Genomic DNA, 21,929 nt, shown 5'->3' on the forward strand with positions numbered 1-21,929 from the left:
TTTTCAGAAAGATGTCCAAAACAATGCAGCTTCTTTCTTTTTATTTATGTTCTTTTAATTAGCTATGCCATCCACGTTACATTCTAATTGCTCTTTGTAATTCATCAACTTAATCTGCCGATTCATCAGTTGTCAGCAGGTTACAGGACAGCAATGATCTATTTGCTTGTCCTAGTTTCACAAGAGAGCCGCTTCTACTCCTAACATTATACTATTTCATTCTCTGTAAAGATAACAGCCATATGTGATGAAAACTATGCTCATTATTATTGCAGTGATGCAATCTAAATGGTGACAGAATTGTATGTAATTGCCATTTTAGGTCTTTGTTAAGAAAGGAAGAACCCTATTTTCCATTTTTTTAAATTATTCTTGTACTTGGATTATTTTGTCCAGATGCCCTCCAGCTATTAATTTCAAACATAAATCAAGATTAAAATCAAGATATTGTTTCATGTTATAGCACTGAGTACAGGTTCAGACCACTATAAGATATTTATAGCTAAAATACAAATTGTAAATTTTGTATTTAATGTTAATTTTGTAAATACAATTGTAAATTACACATACACACACACAAATGAAGATTACATGAAGCATGCAGTAAAACAGAGCCATTGATTAACATAAGCAGATCCTAATAATAAAAGTACATTAATGCTATAATTAAGATAAAGCCTTTTGAAAAGGGAGGAGATTAAAACAAAAACTCCAACTTTGATGTAGAAAAATTAACCTCTGGAGATCTGTGGTTGGTTATAATAGAGAGTCACAAGCAAAATCACACAAATGTCATAGTTCTGGGGACTTAGGCCAACCTAGGCTAAAAGCGTAACCTCCCACTGTTGTACTAATTCTTAGAATCTTTAGTAAACCAGTATCTTGAGAACATGATGTATGCTTTGGCTTATATTTATCGATAACTTCACATGAGTAATTTCAGCCTAGGACACTACAAGGGTTTTAAATTAGAAGTTGGATTTTGAAATAAGTCCTAGACTTAACTGGAAATGCCAATGTAAAGCTTAAGAGCAGAAGTTATGTGTTTGTACTTACTAATTCTAGTAATGATACTTGCAACAGCATTATTAACTAATTGAAAGATGCAAACAGAATGGTTTGAACGACCTATGAATAACACATTGCCATAGTCAATTTAAGTAGACAAAAAGCATGTATTAATTTTGCCATATATTTTGTCGCTATAAAACATCTTGAGTTTCCTGAATTATTAAAATGAAACAGCTGGTCTTAGAGTGTTCTGATGTGCGTGTTTTAAAAGGCAGACTTCTGGCAAAGGTAATGCTGTTGTGCATTCATTCACGATGATTCAGTGGACCTAAAACTTTCTCTGAGTTAAAAAAGTGATAAGACATTATTTAGTTTTTTTTTTTTTCTTTGTTTATATTCAAACAATTATTATCTATCTTTATCCATGCTCTTTAAAGTTACTGACATTATTAATTAGAGAAACTATAGGAGGAATATCATTTGGTCTGAAAGAAAGGTATAGAGGGAAAAAAACACAGGGCAGAATGTATTTTGTCAATAAAGTTAACCTCATAACTAAAAAATAAATGTGGTTGTGAGTAGTAACCATAAACAGAGCAGTGGCATAAAGCCTAGTGTAATACCTGACAGTACTCCCTCATTGGTCCATCCTCAGGCTGTGTCAGGTAGGTACAGGGACAGGATTGGTGGAAAAAGGGAGGACTGGAGATACACAGAAGTAGGGATGGACGATACAATTGAAATTGATACCGATACAAGGATTTTATGTGTCAGATTACCGATACCGACCCTGAGTATTTTTTAAAAAGCACAGGAATTTGTTTTCAAATGATGATAGTGTTTAGAATGGCTAATATTAATGGGCCAGTCTGTATTTAAATTAAAAAATATCACAGCACAGTATAAAGGTCACCATAACAAATTTATTACAAAATATATATTAATACAATGAACATGGCATGTCATTTTCTAACCTGCTTACTCCAGGCCAGGACTGCCATAGGGTACAAGGCAGGAGCAAACCCTGGACAGGGCACCCATCCATTAAAAGGCAAACACACTGTGGCTAAGTTAGCTTTGCTAGTTCACCTAACCTTCGTATCTTTGGTCTGTGGGAAGAAACTTACACAGCCTCATGGACAACATGCAAACTCCGTGCAGGAAGGGTTCTGGGTGAACATACAAATGTAATAAAGATAATATTAACTTTTATGTTTTCATAAAGATTTGCAAGATGCAATTAAGGTAGTTTGAGATCCATTAGACTTGCAAAATAATTAATATGGTTATTAACATTTACTTAGGCACGTATTTTTCGGAAAGAAAAACTACTTTCAGTGAAAGATTTCATCTTCAAATTAGGCATTAAGTATTAAGTTATTAAGTATTTTGCATAGTGTCAAGACTAACATTCTTATTTATGTATATTCGTTGTACTGTACACTTCGCTTTAATTAGCAGAAAAACAATGGACAGATCCATGACAAAATGCTCTAACAGTTATGCTTCAATTTTATGTGCCCTCCATTGTATTAACAACGGGCTTTACATTTCATAATTATTAATGAGTGAAATGGTAAAATATTTTACTCAACTAAAAAGTCTTCTGTAAACCCCATTTTACATAATCCTGCTAGCGGCAGAATTACCTGAATAATGCTCTTCAGACTTGCATGGCTTTGATGTTTTACAAACGTCTTTCTGTTGAACAGCATGTGTGCTTTTTAACTGTTTAAATGGGTTGATTGTTTTGCCACTATACTGTTGATTGTTCTCACAAATATTGCATAGGGCAGCTGTATTTTTTTCCTCTGTAAAAAATAGCAGCATACAACTAAGCTCTCGGTCTGCCATTGGTGTATAGTCTGCGCTTGTGCAGGGGGCTTGGGTTTATGGCACTGTTGTGTCACAGCGCGCCTGCTCATTTCAGTACATAAACACGGAAAGTGTGTTAACACATTCTATGCCTTTTGCAAGAACCTTGTTACCGTGTCTTACAGAAGAAAGTAGTAATTGATATTTTTGAATGGTACTCGATACCAAATGAGTACAATTTGAGTATCGAAGTATCGTTTACTATGGTATTGATTTTCCCATCCATACACAGAAGTAAAGAGAGGAGAGGGAGGACACCTGGAGTAGAGCAGAACGCCATAAGAGCAAAAAAAGATAACTTTAGCAGAACGCTGAAGTGAGATACAGATACAAGAAGACAGCTTTGGCAAAATGCTAAACTGATAGAAGAGAAGTGGCAGGATAACTCTGACAAGGATGAAAAAGCTACAATATATTGAAACGTAAAACAAAAAGTGGAAAAAGAAACATATGGCAAAACGCTGGTGTGCAGAGAGAGAGGGAGAAAACTGAAGTCAATAAATAATTTAAGGGGACAAAAGTGAACGCAAATCCCAAATAGGCACTATCGGATAGAAGGTGTCCAGGAGGCAAAGATAGTCTGGAGAGCAGGTGTGGACGGAGTGTGCAGGGAATAAACGAAGAGAAAGACGGCAGGACGCGAGTGCAACCTGCTGGTGAGTTTTTCGGATCCAGTCCAGACAAGGGTGAGATGAAAAGCCAAAGAAGGGACACAAGGAGGAAGAGTTCATACACCCAAGGTCTTTGTGTGTTTTTATTTGTTTGATTTATTTGTTATTTGGCTTGAGGTAAAGCTCAAGTGAAGGGGCCAGTAAAGTACTCGGGGTCTTGTACACTTCTTCAGAAGGAAGGGCCATGCAAGGGGGTTACAAAAGCTATAAAGATATTTTTAGCCTGGTTTTATATTTTTTTATTTTGATTTGAATGAATGTACTAATACATGCACCTCTGGTGGAGGATTTAACATTAATCACTTTTTGAGATACCCCAAAACTAGGATATTGGGTAGCAGCTACTGAAGAATAGGAGGGCGAGTTAGAAAGAGCCTTCAGTTTAATGTCACAAGGCTGTGGCTTGGATAGCCTCTGATTAGTTGGACATATTTTGGAATTAAGTACAAGATAGCCTCAATTCAGGATAAAGGCTGTCTCTCTCTTAAAAAATCCAGATGTGTCCCAAGAATCATCCTAAGTATTAACAATGGTTATCTCATGTATAAAACTTTGCATGGATTCAAGCATGAAAGCATGCATACATCAAAAAACAGAAAACTGTGTATGACACATAAATCTGATTTGTAAAACTTGGTGTATGCACATTTCTTTACAATTTATCCTTTATAAATCACAATCATCTTGTAAATTTGCTTTCAAACCCTGCCCGATTTTCACCCTGAAACAACCATGTATGGATCTTGCTAATGAACCTCCATATATGTGCAATCATGGTGCTGCAGATTTTAATTGGCTTGTAGAGCAGACCCCCACCTGATGCAACCAGACACTTCCACCTGCATTTAAAAAGTCCAATGATTCACTCCAAAACTGAGCTCACTAAGAGCATGTACATAATTATGGTGCTGCTTCTATGTGCCCTGGGGTCAGGGAAAGGCATAAGGCACGAGTGTCTGAACAGGTAGCCCCTATCATTCGACACATGTAATGACATGATTGCTGTGACAATGAATGATATAGGCCATATAAAAAACTGAGGATTCAGCTAGTTACCTTACCAACATGCCAGCCATCATATAAGGTACTAAAAGCCAATCCTCTAACAATGCTAATTTGTCTCAAAATAAATAAATCAGGGGTTGACCAAGGCCGTCATCAAGTCTTTAGAGTCTCATTTTAGCATCACAGATTATTTGTTCATTAATGGAATGTCACTGCTTATGGTTAACGAAAGCAACTTAATTTTCTCTAGGCGCCCTTATTGCAGTATGAGTGCAGTCAATTGCCTAAATTATGTTTGAAAAAATGGACACTGCTTCAAATTGCCTTTTTATGCTGGCAAAAGCATGCTCCGTTTTGTGTATGTACACCTACACCAACCAGAAACTGAATGTAGCACTTCGTTAGTCGGTTAATGTCTTTCACCACAGTGGGCATGATTGAGCTGAAGCTTGGCTAAGGTATTCCTGACTTGTCGGCCAGTTCCCTGAGATGTGACAATAAGTAGTCTTTATATACTAACAAAAACAAAAAAGTCCTTCTGTACAAATACATATGTAGCATTAGCCCTCTTAAAAAGGTAGCAAAATAGAGTGTGTACATCATATTTAATCTCTTGTGGGATTTAATATGTTTGCCATGTTAACACACATTATAATAACAGATTGGTGTTAGTGCCAAAATATACCAATAATGCAGGTGCGTCATCAATTGGCAAGGAGTGCAATTTAGCCTCCTTGTCGAAAACCTTGGGGCCTGGGATGCATTTTACTTTATATGCTGGATTTACATAATTCTAATATTCCACATTATGCAGTTTCCAATTATGAACAGTGTCTTATTGTCAGCTGCACCAGATGTGCTTTTGAGTCCTGACTACTGTTACTGAGTCAGAATTAGTGACTTGGGTGCAGAAGAATTCAATCTTAGTATCTTTGAGTCTCCCTGTCCATCTCACTGTTACTCAGTCAAATTTTGGATGCAAGTTTGGGATCTGGAGAGACTAAAGCCTAATCACAAATGACAGAATTATCTAAACAGACTAATTTAATCCAATTTTTATTTGTCTAGTGGCAATCTGGCTCCTACCGTGGTCCTACATATGCATTTTTCACACCAACTCTCCAGTAATTATGCATTTTCTCAAGTACCACTATTTGTGCTGTCTGAAGGAAGACTAAAATGTACGTATTGCAGAAAAAGCACTTTATAAACGTGCTGTGGATAAGTTGAGAACAGGCAGAACATCCCAGGGACATTCAAAGATACCACTCTTGACGTGGAGTACCACGAATAGCTGCAAGATGCTCGCTTTTAGTTTTTCACCCCCAGTTGACCAACTTCACTTATTGGTTTCTGGCCTTATCTAATTAGGCCATCTTTTTTCTCTATTAGTTTTATCAGTCAGTTGGTTTTCTGTACCTGCTGAGTTATCTGTGAATCTGATTTGTACTAGCTAAATACTTGGTAAGTAGCTGAAAATTGAATATGTAATTTTGGTGTAGAATATTTGGCAATTCTATTTTTTTTTTTTTTTTAATTATAGGCCACTGAAACCGAACATAAGATACAGGTTTGTGAAAGGGCTTACCATCTTCTAGTTGAGAAAGTGGGATTTAACCCAAATGATATCATATTTGACCCAAACATCTTGACCATTGGAACAGGAATGGAAGAGCACAATACGTATGCCATTAACTTCATTAATGCTACTAAAGTTATAAAGGTAGGTTATGGTTTGTGTGTTTTTTTTCTAGATTGTAACTGATCTGTCATGTTCATGTCTACCTATTTGAAGTTTGTTATTTTCTTAGTTAGTAAAGGGCTGTGTCAGCATGGGTCTGTAAAAAAAATCAAACCTTAATTTGACTTCTTAGGCAAATGCATGTCCAGTGGTTTACCTAAACATGAAAACAATATTCATATGGAACTGTAATCTGGGAGATAGAAATACATACTTTTTCTGTGTATGCAGCATCTCCACATTAATACTTATAAAAAAAATCTACTTTTCCTTATATAATAAATGGTTCTTACTTCTTGTTACTGCTGTATTCCTCTCAAGCCTGAAAAGTAGGACACTGGGAAGTTATTCAGATTACATTATGCACCTCCTCAATTATAATGTGTGTCTACTGTCTAATAACAGTTGATGGTGTCTCCATCATTGTGAGTATGCTTAAATTAGTAGTCCCTTCCCAACCTAAAAGTATTTTAAAACAAACCAGTGGTATTCGTAATATAGAATGAGATTTTAGTTTTCAGTAAATCATTACACCAGCATACTGCTTCAGAAACAAACCACAACATCAACTTTAGGGGAAACATAGTTACATTGTATATGATGTATTCTTCCTTCATATCTATGAGACATAGATAGATAGATACTTTATTAATCCCAAGGGGAAATTCACATACTCCAGCAGCAGCATACTGATAAAAAACAATATTAAATTAAAGAGTGATAAAAAAAAATGCAGGTAAAACAGACAATAACTTTGTATAATGTTAACGTTTACCCCCCCCCAGGTGGAATTGAATAATCGCATAGTTTGGGGGAGGAACGATCTCCTCAGTCTGTCAGTGGAGCAGGACAGTGACAGCAGTCTGTCGCTGAAGCTGCTCCTCTGTCCGGAGGTGATCCTGTTCAGTGGGTGCAGTGGATTCTTCATGATTGACGGGAGCCTGCTCAGCACCGGTCACTCTGCCACGGATGTCAAACTGTCCAGTTCCATGCCTACAATAGAGCCTGCCTTCCTCATCAGTTTGTCAAGGCGTGAGGCGTCCTTCTTCTTTATGCTGTCTCCCCAGCACACCACCGCGTAGAAGAGGGCACTCGCCACAACCGTTTGTGGAACATCTGCAGCATCTTATTGCAGATGTTGAAGGACGCCAGTCTTCTAAGGAAGTATAGTCGGCTCTGTCCTTTCTTGCACAGAGCATCAGTATTGGCAGTCCAGTCCAATTTATCATCCAGCTGCACTTCCAGGTATTTATCAGTCTGTACCCTCTGCACACAGTCACCTCTGATAATCACGGGGTCCAGGAGGGGCCTGGGTCTCCAAAAATCCACCACCAGCTAATTGGTTTTGCTGGTGTTCAAGTGTAAGTGGTTTGAGTTGCACCATTTAACAAAGTCCTTGATTAAGTTCCTATACTCCTCCTCCTGCCCACTCCTGATGCAGCCCATGATAGAAGTGTCGTCAGCGAACTTTTGCACGTGGCAGGACTCTGAGTTGTATTGGAAGTCCTGTATATAGGCTGAACAGGACCGGAGAAAGTACTGTCCCCTGTGGCGCTCCTGTGTTGCTGACCACAATGTCAGACCTGCAGTTCCCAAGACACACATACTGAGGTCTGTCTGTAAGATAGTCCACGATCCATGCCACCAGGTATGAATCTACTCCCATCACTGTCAGCTTGTCCCAAAGGAGCAGAGGTTGGATGGTTGTGAAGGCGCTAGAGAAGTCCAGAAACATAATTTTTACAGCACCACTGCCTCTGTCCAAGTGGGAGAGGGATCGGAGTAGCATATAGATGATGGCATCCTCCGCTCCCACCTTTTCCTGGTATGCGAACTGCAGAGGGTCTAGAGCGTGGCGGACCTGTGGCCTCAGGTGGTGAAGCAACAGCCGCGCCATGGTCTTCATCACATATGACGTCAGAGCAACAGGCCGGAAGTCATTCAGTTCACTAGGACATGAAACCTTTGGGACTGGGGTGATGCAAGATGTAGTCCAAAGCCTCGGGACACTCCCCTGTTCCAGGCTCAGGTTGAAGATGCGCTGTAGAGGACTCCCCAGCTCCAGCGCACTGGCCTTCAGCATTTGTAGTGCTACTCCATCTGGACCCAATGCTTTGCTGGCACGAAGTCTCCTCAGCTCTCTGCTCACCTGGGCTGTTCTAATTGTGGTTGAGGAATGTCTCTCCTATGCTGGTATCAGCAAAAGGATGGGTGGAGGGTGCAGTACTCTGAGGTGAGAGTGGGTTAGGGTGGTCAAACCTGTTAAAGAAGTTGTTCATTTGGTTTGCTCTCTCCAAGTCTCTCTCAATGGTGGCACCCCACTTCGAGCTGCAGGCAGTGATGCTCTTCATCCCATCCCACACTTCCTTCATGCTGTTACTCTGCAACTTCTGCTCCAGCTTTCTCCTATACTGTCCCTTCGCCGCCCTGAGCTGGACTCGGAGTTCCTTCTGCACGCGTTTGAGCTCATGCTGATCACCGCCTTTAAAAGCCCTTTTCTTCTGATTGAAAAGGCCCTTGATGTCACTTGTAATCCATGGCTTGTTGTTAGCATAGCAGCGTACTGTTCTTACTGGAACTACAATGTCCATACAAAAGTTAGTCAGTAGTGCAGTCAGTAACCTCCTTAATGTTCTCACTATATGATCCCTGCAGGATATCCCAGTCCGTAGTTCCAAAGCAGACTCTCAGAGCTTGCTGTGCCTCAGGGGACCACTTCCTGAATGAGCGTGTGGTTGTAGGTAGTTCCCTCACTCATGGTTTGTAGTGAGGCTGAAGCAGGACCAGGTTATGATCTGCTTTACCAAGCGCAGGCAGCGGGGTGGCACTGTATGCATCTTTAATGTTTGTAGGTCAATAGTCCTATTTCCCCGGGTGTTGCAATCCAACTGGGAGAAGGCAGATAATGTTTTGTCCAGCGTCACATGGTTAAAATCTCCAGTGATTAGCACAAGTGCTTCAGAGTGCTGTGTTTGTAACTTAGCAACAGTGGAATGGATGATGTCACCTGCTATCTCCATGTCTGCCCGAGGAGGGATGTATACAATAACAACAATAACGTGTCCAAACTCTCTGGGCAAGTAATAGGGGCGCAGACTTACGGCCAACAGTTTGATGTGCCTGCAGCAAGTGGAAATTTTACATTTACATGTCCAGAGTTGCACCACCTTGTATTTACATAGAGGGCGAGTCCTCCTCCTTTCTGCTTCCCGCAGGTATTTGCGTCTCTGTCTGCTCTAACTGTGCTAAAACCGGGTAGCTCCATGTTACCATCTGGGATGGTAGTTGTTAGCCACGTTTCACAAAAACACAACAAACTGCATTCTGTGTAGGTCCTGACATTTTTCACCAGCGCGGCCAGTTTGTCGATCTTATTTGGTAGTGAGTTCACATTTCCCAGGATCACAGAAGGCACCGAAGGCTTATAACGCCAATTTCTCACAAGCTGCTTTGCTTTTACTTTAGCTTCGGCTCTGCTGCCACGATACCGCCTTCTTACATCGCCAGGTAAATGGGGAACCACACTGGTGCGGGCATTTGAAGTTGACTACTTGAATAGACGAATCTCTGCACGTAAAAATCCATGTCCAAGTAGTAAAAAAGTACTAAAAAGTGCTCAGGGAATGAGTCCACATAAAAGAAAATGATCGGAGTAATCAGTAAAATAGAGTAAAATAGAAAAAAAGATAGAAAAAGTCGTACACAGAGCTGCTGGAAAAGCTGCCACTTGCGGCAGCGCCTGTGAATAATATGTCGGAGTATACAATTATTCAACCAGATCTACCAGGCTATACTGTATAAAACTTATACAGAAACTGCAACATAAATTCTCAGCTTTCATCAAACTGGTCTGGATTTGATTCCAGAAATCTTTAAAGTTGCACATTTTCATATTAAGGGGAAAAAAAACATTGAAACATGTTGTAAAGTTCACTGAAGAATAAATTAATTCACAGGCAGCCACATAACAGGTGATGGTCACATTAATTCTTACCCTCTATGATGGCATGTACTATCCATTGCCGCCTTCAGTTTAACTCTGAAAATACAGGTAAAATTCCGTTACAACGAATATCTTTACAACAAAATTTTCATTACAACAAGGTATTTTTATGGTCCTGACAGCTTCCCCCTATGACAAGAGTCTATAGAAATCTTGTTACTACGAAGTACATTCAGCAGATACTTTCATTAAACAAAGTGCAGAAAAGACCTTGAAATGCCTAAATGAATCATCCACAGAGCAGAGTTCTGCGGCCGCAGCCCAGTTGTGCACAACAATCCCTACACAGAAACACTGTAATTTTTCCTTGTACTGCTTTATTTTCTTACTTTTTTGTTTCCTGTGGTTTTCGGTGGTAACTTTTGCTTATTGCTCGTCAACATTTGAAAAACATCCATTGGGATTTAACTCATTGAAACCCTCCTATAGAAATGGCAGACATGAAAAAATGATAAACTTTAATTTTTTGCAGCTCAGTACAGTTAAGCTTTATGAGCTATGGAATAATTTTTGAAAAAATAACATTTCTCTGAAGTTGTTGGTTAATTGCCAAAGAAGACATTGGTCAGTGACATTGTTCTCTATAAGAAAAGCATTGAAAAAGGTTTTAGATACTATATTTGGAAAACTCTTCAGTGATACCAAGGCAGAATTCTTAAAAGTTGTAGATGAATAATTTGCTAGTGGAAATAGTTATTTTATATTATAGTTAATTTTTCTTTTAACTTTAGAATATAGCATTCCTGTCCTTAGGTTTAAAAATGGCATCTACCATTTTTAACTAGCCAGAAGTGAAAACAAAATCCTTAAAACTTATAAGATTCACTCGTTTTAAGTCAGGAACTTTTACATTTACATTTTGAGATTGCACACATATTGTAAAACAGCATAGCCATGTTATGTTGGGGTAAAAACAAAAATGTTTTGGCGAGATCTTCTATTCTCAAAGAAGTCAAGCAGTCCTCTTCACTTAATGTCATTTTATGTCAATGTTAGTCTCATTTTTGTCGCAGTACAGGATTTCATGTTGAATAACTGTATGATGTTTGACGGTTGTGATAAATTAATGAAAATACGCTGTAAAATACTCAAAACATTTTCTTTTCTGTTTAATAAATGATGATAGGAAACACTACCGGGAGCAAGAGTAAGTGGGGGGCTTTCCAATCTCTCTTTTTCCTTCCGAGGAATGGAAAGCATTCGAGAAGCCATGCATGGAGTCTTCTTATATCATGCTATTAAGGTGAGCAGTTCATAAGAAAAATCATTACATGCTATAGACACTTTAATGTAATTTGGCAAAGACACTAATGAAGTTTTTATATCTGCTAATCTCAGTTTTTTTCATGAAGCAATCACTTTTTTTATAGTCCATTAATCATTTAAAGGTCAATTTCTTTGTAGACATCTCTCTGGTTAATACTTTATGTATACATTTTAGATATTTCATTAAAAAATTATCTGTAGCTTGATTGCTTGTCTTGACTTGTACTTAAAGACAGGTGTTTTGTACATCTGTATTATACTATTCAATAGTAAATTATCCAGTTCCATAACTTTGTTTTTAGGTGCTTTGTTACTCAGGTAACAAAAATTATTTTAAATTAAAAGTCTACTTTAAAGGCAGTTTTATAATGGATTGAAACTGAACCTTTGCTCAAATTGAACAGTAGAGATGATGATGTGTATTGGTCATCAGACATCGACTTGGAAGGAGAAACTGTTGCATAATCTGGCAGTGTATGACAGAACTGTGGTGATATGCTCATGAATTCGGTCCTGTCAGGAATCACATTAGTGTGACATTAGCTACATGACAAAAAAGGTAAAATAACTGCAATCAAAGTGCAAGAACAAACAAGCCCCATAAGCACTATTCACAATGTGGCAACTGTTAATATTTGTGTAAGGGAAAATGTGGAAGTCACTGAGCTTTGCACTGTGTTAGACGTCAATAACACAATAGTGGCATTGATCATGCAGGCCTGGAATGATCACTTATAAGCCACAAAAAAATGCAAGAAAAGTACGCAAAAAATGTGCTTCTGCTATCCTGATTTCAACGTGGGACTTTGCGTTGCCGATTGTCTCAATTCACACAAAGAACTTGTATTGAATATGCCTCAGTATAGCCGTGGACAGTACAGATACCTTTTTATTGTATTCATGTTGATAATTTGGTATTTACATGTTTCTGTTGCACATAATATTTTTTCTTTTGAAAAAAATTCATTTTTCAAAAATTTTTCCTGGAGTAAACATGGCTCTAAAGATGTTAATTCCAAACAGAATTGTATATGTTCTGGTGTTTTGAATTTGTGAGATTAACAAGTAACTTTGTATTTCATTACTAAGGAAGGAATGGACATGGGTATAGTGAATGCTGGTAACCTGCCAGTTTATGATGACATTGACAAGGAACTTCTAGAATTGTGTGAAAACCTGATCTGGAACAGAGATCTAGAAGCTACAGAGAAACTACTCCAATATGCACAGGTAAATTTGGCAGACAGAACAGATGCTGTTTCAAAAAATACTGGCCTTGGTGAGCTTAATTCATTCCATCATTTGTGGTATGACTCAGCTGCTATTACAAAAGTGCTTAAGATATTCTTGTCACAGATATCCCAGCCTAATTAATGAGCTTAGGGATTTTACTGTGACAAGATTCAATATGGCCGTTTTTACTGACTAAACTCATTTGCAAAATGGCCCAGAAGTTAACATCATGTAAATCTACTAGAATATGAGGTGTTGAGATTAATTAGAGAAAGATATTTAATTTAATTCAGCCATAGAGTGGAAAAAGAAATGTATGTACTGTAAATGTTCACAGTTTGGTATCTAGATTACAAGCTTTCACAGAGCTTCACACTACAGTGTAGACTTCCTTTTTGTTTAGTTTTGCTATTATGTAGTGTAATTGGCAACAATTGTTAATAATCTTAATTGTTTTTCCTTTTATGTTTCCATTTATATAAAACCATAATAAAGATTTTGATGAGGATATACATTTCAGTCCAGCATATCTTGGCATTTCTCATACATGTAAATATTCCAAACTTTTACTCTCAGGTAGATCTCATGATTACTTTGCGTATCAGCCAAAAACATTTGAACATAATTAACCCTTGTGACCACAAGGGGGCACCAGAGAGAGCCAACCCTCAGACACAGTAATACTGAACATGTTTATAGAAATAAAATAAAAGATTTTATTTGCACAAGGCACTTTTTCAAAATCACCTCTTCACAGACCAGTTGCACAAGCACAATGAATTCACACAGTTAAGCAATAAACCAATAAATCTTCCTTCTTCCATCCTCTAAATGTTGCCTACTCCCTCCCGACTCTGACTCAGTTCAAGTCAATTCAATTCAAGCCAATTTAAACCAGACTTGAGAACCACTTCTGATCTCTCGTCCAGAGCATTTCCGGGTTGTGTAGAAACCTGGGCAGTCCTTCCCCAGTGGTCTCCAAAGACCCTGACAGGGCTGCATTTCCAGAGTTCAACTCCCATGCCACACTGCGAGTGTCCTGACCAGGTTTAGCTCAAAGGAACACTGCCATCTGTTGTGTGAAGGAATGATCTGCTTCCCAGTGTGCCTGATCGCCTGCTCCTTCCATTTTGGCCTCCTGGCCGGGAATGAATCCTTCCATAGCCCAGCATCCTGCCTGTCGCCCTCTCTGACACTTGCACCCTTCTCCAGGTTCCAAATATGTCCTTGAATTCTTGTTAAAGGACGGATTTTTAGAGTAATATCTGAATTGGATGGTTATTTCTTCTCCTTAGTCTGTTTTTTGCTTTTATTAATTTATTTCATTTATGCAATTATTAAACCTGTATATGTGTGTGTGTTTGTGGTCAAGCATTTAAGCAGTATACAGAATAATTTACACTGCAAATCAACATACAATGTTGAATGCTGACTAAATTTAAAGTACAATACATATTCAAAACTTGACATTCAATTGAATATTATGCTTAGCCTTCTTCAATAAATTGCAATATAGAAAATTAAAGAGTCTACATTATGTTTCAGTGAGCTTGTTAATAATTTAATTAAAACTACTTTAAATGTAGATTGAAGGTTGCTTTAAAATTAGGTGTTAAACAGAACAACCTTTCCACAAAAGACACATTTTTCATTTTATTTATTTTCTAGGGCCTAATTTTCATTCAAATTATATTTTTTCCTCAAATGTAGCATAGCAGTAATCAACCAAAATCTTTTTTTGCATAAATTTAATGTTAATTTTATTAATATAAAAGTGGAGATGATATTGAAGTACAGCAAACAACAAAGCTTTACCTTATCTAGCACCATTGACAGGTTGCACTATCACACAGTATTTTATAGATAAGAACAAAAACTACAGTACTATCAGATGGTACTGACTGACAGGACTTCTCTTTTGCCACTACCCATTTCAGCTATTGCAGTTTTACTGCTGATTCTTTGATCATTTGGGTAAAGTCATGATGACTTCTACTAGAATTTCTGAATAAGATATTGCTGAGTTTTGAGTAATTTCTCCTCACACTCCCTTGCCCTACATCGAGCAAATATACTTTTGAAGGATATGTCTATGACCTCTGGTTTAGGCATAATGATTCTCATTTCAGCCACACTACCTGTGAAACACTTCAGCACCAGCCAGAGACACTAAATGAGGAAATTACAAGCTATGTATGTCAGAGAAGCAATCCTCAGGTTCTCAGACTCAGTACTGTCCAAACATATATTGGGGTTTAATATACCATCAAAATGAAAAGGGTAAGTGCAGATTGTACTCCTGAGGATATATCCTACTTTGAAAGGCTGTACATCTGAGCCAAATAGACAGTTACATCTCTCATTTCACAGCTACAGGTACCAAGTGGAGTTTATCAGTAGCCCCAGAACCCCAATCATTTGCAACACCTTTTGCAGGATATGACAGAATACACAGTGAAAATCCATGCCATATTTACAAAGCACCTATACAAGATTGGCAGACTCTCATGGTCTGCAGTTTTACATTGACTGTGGAATTCTCCTAGCTTTTCCTGGATATGACATTATGCTGCTGGCTAGAGTTTTAACTTTAGTACCACCTGTAAATTCTTTCTCAGGTACACTAATGAACGCGGTAAATCAGTAATTGGAAATCTATTATCACCTTTTTCAATATGAGATGCCCACTTGATCTTATAGTTTTTCTAGTTGATCTTCCATCTATGCATTCACTGAAGTGATGAAGAGATTTGCTCCCAAGACATCTGCACCTTTTCTTGCAGTGTTGTAGTATAATATAGTATGAAAGGATATACCTTCTGAGTATTTGTATACTGATTATTGGTTGGTAGGTATCCTATTTTCTGACTTAAAAAGATCTTTTTGACCTTCAAGTAAAGTATAATGCAGACTGCCTAAGGGATGTAAATGTGAGAATGAGAGGCAGCCAATAAAGATGAAGCTCAAAGATGCACTTAGGAAGAGCTGAGATTAAAATGATCAGATTGATGTAGAGTTTTGTGAATACAGATACAATATATTACTGATTGATATTCAAAAAATACATCAGCTAGAATCACTGTGAAGAGCCTAAACATCAGTCATAGTTACAAAGAGTGTCTATACATACATGGTGCTCATTATGGTGAACACTTTAAAAAATTGAATGTTTTTTTATGATGTAATATTGTCAGAATACTCCTTCCGATAAGAATACTCAGTTACTAGTTGTAAAATTAAAATAATTTGAATTTTACACTCCCCCACTTTCTCTTCTCATTAAACTTGCTTGTGATATAGAGTCTGCTCGGCCTGGACTGGCAGTAAATAAACCATAAACACAGGAGGGAAGCATGAGAGAGAGCACAAGCAGATATTAGTTTATGGCAGTTTTACAAAAGCCAGTTGTTGGTATGAAATATAGAGATGACCAAATTTTTACCAATGTCATGCATTTCCTTTCATATCAAATAAAAAAAGAAGTATTTTTTTTTTTATTTAAAAAATTTTCTCTGAAAGCATTGTTCTCTGTTTAGCCTACTGGTATTTTAATTAAAGTGACTTAGGCAGTATATAAACACAGAATTTCCTAACCTCACAGCCATCCAAATATAAAATAATTTAACATTCTTAAACCTGCTTAATCCAACTTAATGAGAAAGTTAGAATCACAAAACAATAGATTATTTACCATTTTAAAGGCAACACACTCTGTTTTCTACCGTCTCCTGCCTTTCTCCCAGTTCTACCAAAATATTCTTGTTTCCATCCTGGGACTTTTTGAGAATTGGATTACTGTGAGGAAAGGGAATAACTGGTGGAAAAGGTTTGAACAAAAGGTGACAAATGAGTGGATGAAGAGCTGCATTGGGACTTGGGTGGTTAAGGCCCTTTAAGGAAATTGAAAATGATTATGTAAATGCAAGTGAGGATGGAGGAACTACAAAGGTTTGGTTTTATTTATTGGATTAAAAATAATGCATAATTACAGTTAGAACTACAGTTAAAATTGTTCATTAATCACAACTTTAAATCTTGGCAAACACCATATTGTTTTACAATAACTGGTGTGGATGTTGAATTAAGCAAAAATTGTGTTTTGGAAAAGACATAACATTTGCACCCTGTGAAATATATTAAATGGCTACAGTATATGCAGATATATGAAGGAGAAAATATTTAATTGAAAAAAAAGTTAATAACAAAACATTTGGTAATTTACTTAAAATCACAATGAACCACACATACTACTTTATGCATATACTGTGTATGCTGTGACATGACCTCAGAAGAGCTGCGTAGGGAATCCCAGAAATATCTGTGAACTGAAACAGTTTTGTAATGGGAAATTGTCACTTAATTATTATATAGTCTTTTAAACCCATGGAATTTGTATTCTATGTGCTATTTAATGAAGTCTAACATATATTTTGGTGGCATGGCAAGTTTTATTAGAAGAATTTGGACAGTTGCAGTGTCTATCTATTTTTGATCTTAAGTAATATTTTTCAGAACAATGCAAAAGGTGGTAAGAGGGTGATTCAAACAGACGAATGGAGAAATGGTACGGTAGAAGAACGACTAGAATATGCTCTGATTAAGGTAGGATTAACCTCATAACAAATATGTTTTATATGGCTGTTTAACCGTGAATAACTTCACAAAAAGTATGGATATTTTAAATAGTTTGAAAATCTTTTTTGTATTAGAGGTAGTGACACCAATGTTTAAAGAATAAGAAAACTGGCTGAGATATTATTAAATATTTTGGGAAGGTTCTGTTCAGCTATTTTTTAATTTTCCAGCATGATTAATCCAGTATATGAGTCATCTGGGGTGAGACTGTCTTGCCAAAATTTGGTAGAAGGCAGAATCAAGTCCTAGACAATGCTGTAGTCAATCACAGGAGACATTTATACACTCATCTTTAGTCACACATACAGAGATGATTTAGAGCCTGACAACTTTGTGATATGGGTTGAAAACCATGCAAAGCCAGTGCTTCAGCTAGGATTTAAACTAAAGATACTGGAGCTGCAAGCTACTAGCACTAAAGTAGTTTGATTTGGTATTCCTCAGGACAACATCTGTAATCATTTCACAGAGAGCACTTTATGCTTTTACTCCATTTATGCTGAAGACATTTATATCAAAATAAGGCTGTCACATTTATTTACAACAACAGGGATTGTAGCAGAAATATAATATACAAAAATAAATGCAAACGGCAAACAATGTAGTTTCTTTGCCTTGATGTTTTGGCACTTCTGTTGCCAACTAAGAAAAAGAACAATTCTTATCTTGTTCCTACATCTGTCAGTATGAATAATGTAATATACAATGTGACTTTCTTGTTAAAGGCTTTATATAGGTATAATTCCTGTATTAGTGCATTTTAAATTAGCTTTTTTATATGTGATTTAACACAGAAGGCTGCCTTGAGTCAAATGTGGAGTGTTTTAGAGCACAGTGCTTACAGCTTTCAGTATTACAAAGACCCATTGAAAAATAGCACACGTTTCTAAAGCAGAAAAAATAGGTTATTCTTTCATCCTAATTCTGTCACTTGAGCACCGTCATCCTACTTATCAACTTGCACTTTTATTTCCAGGGCATTGAAAAGTATGTGGTGGAGGATACAGAGGAGGCACGATCTAATCAAGAAAAATATTCAAGACCACTTCATATTATTGAAGGACCCCTGATGAATGGCATGAAAGTTGTTGGAGACCTTTTTGGAGCTGGCAAAATGTTTCTGCCACAGGTATTTTTCAACATTGTAAACATTCAAGATTAAACAAATGAAAGTTGATAATTAGACATAATGATGCTTTGCAGAAAAAATATGAACTTTGTTCTTTTTAAGTGATGGATACCCCTTTTGAAATATTGCAGTAGATCAGATACTTCAACTTACAATTTGACTTTTGGACAGAGTTAGATTTCTTGAAAAAGGTTAGGAAAAGTTGTCATGTAAGTTTGATTCCTACACAGAGCTTTTTTACTTTATAATTCCTTTAAACTAAATAATAATTTGTTGTGACATTAGTGTAGGTATAATGCAGTTGTATGTAGACCCATCACAAGGTTTACCGTAAAGGGAGACAGAAGAATAGTCTACGTACACAGTTAAACATCAGGAAACCACAAAGCTGACCATAATGAGTCTTGTGATTGCATAAAGATGTTATCATGTGATTTCAGGGTTAACTGCTTTTAATTAATCAGATGATTAAGCAGACTGCTTACATACCCTGCACACTTTCCCCCTGCAAGAATCTTTTCCTGATTCAATTGGTGTTCATTCCATAATATAGCTTGCAGACTAATATAATATTCTTTCTTTAGACAGATTGAGTGTAGTCTCAAGTACTACTTCCAAAATCCAAATATAAGTAAGAGCTTTTTGACTCTTGTTTATATATTTTGGCATAATATTCTTAAATTGACTAAATTTATTTTTTGTTATAGATTGTGGTATGAATGCACCACCAGCAGCAGTCTGTTCCTGAGGTTATTTTAATGTGAAACGTATGAAAAAAATAAGAAAAAAGTAAATGGAGCTTTAAAAGCTGCACAAATACACTAAGTCTTATGGCAATAATAGATATCATGCTGAATCTTACAGATGTAAATGGATACATTTTTTCTTTTAAGAAGCAGCACATTTGAAAAAGACAGACACATGCTTGTAATACAATTTGAATGCAGTTATTTCAAATGCGTGATTAGCCACATCTCATTGTGGATATTTCTGAAATATAAGCAGATTTTGATTCATTGTGCTGCACCTTTGCGAAAGCTGCTTAAATAAGAAAAGCTTCATCTTTCAGCATGAAAATAACCCCAGTTTGACTGCAAATACAATAAATACCTACTTGGTGAGGATATCTGTAAATAGAACACTAACAGTATTTGCTACCTAGCTCTGTGGGATCACTCTGTACAATAAAAAGAACACAAAGCAGCCATATTTAAAAGAAGAGTTGTGATCCTACAGAACGCTTGGAAGACTTTATCACAGGACTCCTTGATCAAATTATACAGCACTCTATCAAAGTAAATGATTTTCAGTCATTTTTCTTTCAGTCTGTTGACCAGTTTTGTACTTGAGAAAAACTGTATCAAAAAGTGGTCATATGTACTCAGCAAATCATTTCATTTTTTTCCTCTGTCATTTCAACAAGAGTTTCATAGTCATTGTTCTGAAATTTGAAATTACACGTGATTTTAGTATTTTCTTTACTGAATACAGTGTGTTCAAGTATTCTGCCCTATTCTGATATTTAATAGTCACAGTCTGACACTTTAGTACATTAGGTTAGGACATTTTATTTTAGTTTTACATTCTTCTTCACAGAATCCTTAAAAAAAGAAAGAAAACAGTAAGCAATCCATGAAAAAACTAAATGGGTGAAATGTTATTTTGTAAGTATTTATTGCCCTGGGTACTTTACTGATATCCCCCTGGCAGTTATTTTATAACAGTGAATAATCATTTTGGATAAGCCTCAGTGACCTTAACACATCATGATATACCAATTCTTGCCTTGCTTTGAAAAAATGGATCTGACTGAGTTAAGTTTGTTGGGGAAAAGAGATGGTTTTTAGGTATTACCTCACAGTTTGAATTTAAGGTAAGAACTGTACTTAGGTCACGCAAGAATGTTTGGTTTCTTTTTCTTAAGCTACTGTCCCGTGTTTTTTGGTCTAGATGCAAACTTTTCAGGTTAGGTTTTCTGGCATTAGACGCACAGACCTCTACCCGGTGTTTTTCTCTACCTCATTTGTATAAATATCATGCCAGACAAGACTGACAGTACCTCATGCTGAAGGACATCCCCAAAACATGTTTCCTCCAGCATACTTGGTGGTGTGGTGGTACTCACTGGCTGGTGTTATGTTTTTATTTGGGTCCCACATACCATATAGAATTCAGGATGAAAAGTTCCTCTTATATCCAGCCAGGCCTTTTTGTGAAATAGCTTAGAAATTGTTGATTTAAGAAGTTTGTAACTCTTTCAGTGTCACAATTGGTCTTACTGTAGCTTCCTTAAAAAGTATCCTTGTTGTCCTACAACTACATTTAGGATAGGCTGGTCTAAGCAGTGTGGTGGTAGTTTTTCATTTTAATTGAATGCCAGTGTTTTAATGATTTCCCACATAGTTGGAGCCGTCAATAAATTGTATTTATTTTTTTTTAGATAAGATGATATAGTTTTTTTGGATTTCCAAGAAAATAAATCTTTATAATTTTGAAATATACTGTACTGTACATCCATTTTTTTTTTTTTTACATATTTTTGGTACAAAATCTTTGGCCATCTTCCTTAGTAACATACATGTCAGTGATTCAGGCATATTCCTTACTTACTTGTTGATCATTTACACATTAATATTATTTCTAGCACATAGTACCACACCTTTCCCCCTCCTTCACTCTCATTACCATCATATTCTTCTATAGCTGCAGATACCATATTCTTTTGCATATTTTTAAGCACAGCAATTTAATTATCTTAAATGCAAAATAATACTGTTGCTTTCTAATTCATGTATTTTTTCCTAAATTTCCTTGCATTTATGAACAAACAGTTTAATACAGGAGTTTTGTCATTTTGGCTAAATATTCAAGTAGTTTTTTATTTGTTTTGTACAATAACTAATATGTAATATTATAAAATAGAACATAAACCTATAATTAAGTGGAATGGTACTTAAATAGATGCATTACTTCAATTAAACAGCATATAAAGGTTTAGTATTATGCCAGACAAGTATTTTGCTGTTGATCATGCTTTCTTGTTATGTTACTTTCAATGTGTAACAATTACATTTTTCTTAGTCTATTTTATTATTGAACTATCATACTGCTTTTCAAAATGATACGACGGCTGTAGCCAGGGCCCAAGCAAAGTCCACAGAAGACCTGTAACTACATGATAAAAAAAACACCACTCCATTATGTAGGCTCATGTCACAGTCCTAACAGGACACTTGGCAGTGGTGGTCTGATTTACACCATCACTTCTCTCAGAGGCCCACAGCCTGCAGTCTGCATGGATAAACACAAAGTTTTACAAACCTGTATTTTAACTCTCATACTAATTAAATGAAACATGTA

General features: G+C 36.6%; 1 protein-coding gene across 3 annotated transcripts in view; it reads left to right on the top strand.

Moving 5' to 3' along the window:
* Positions 1-21,929, top strand: part of mtr (5-methyltetrahydrofolate-homocysteine methyltransferase) — an 89,667-nt gene that overhangs the window by 45,742 nt on the left and 21,996 nt on the right. For all 3 annotated transcript variants that reach the window (XM_039737769.1, XM_039737771.1, XM_039737770.1), the window contains 5 exons: positions 6,106-6,285; positions 11,433-11,549; positions 12,662-12,802; positions 17,318-17,407; positions 18,417-18,569. In XM_039737769.1, coding sequence (XP_039593703.1) covers positions 6,106-6,285; positions 11,433-11,549; positions 12,662-12,802; positions 17,318-17,407; positions 18,417-18,569 — 681 coding nt within the window. The remainder of the gene's footprint in view (positions 1-6,105; positions 6,286-11,432; positions 11,550-12,661; positions 12,803-17,317; positions 17,408-18,416; positions 18,570-21,929) is intronic.

Source organism: Polypterus senegalus, chromosome 16, assembly GCF_016835505.1.
Source record: "Polypterus senegalus isolate Bchr_013 chromosome 16, ASM1683550v1, whole genome shotgun sequence".
Classification (NCBI taxonomy): domain Eukaryota; kingdom Metazoa; phylum Chordata; class Cladistia; order Polypteriformes; family Polypteridae; genus Polypterus; species Polypterus senegalus.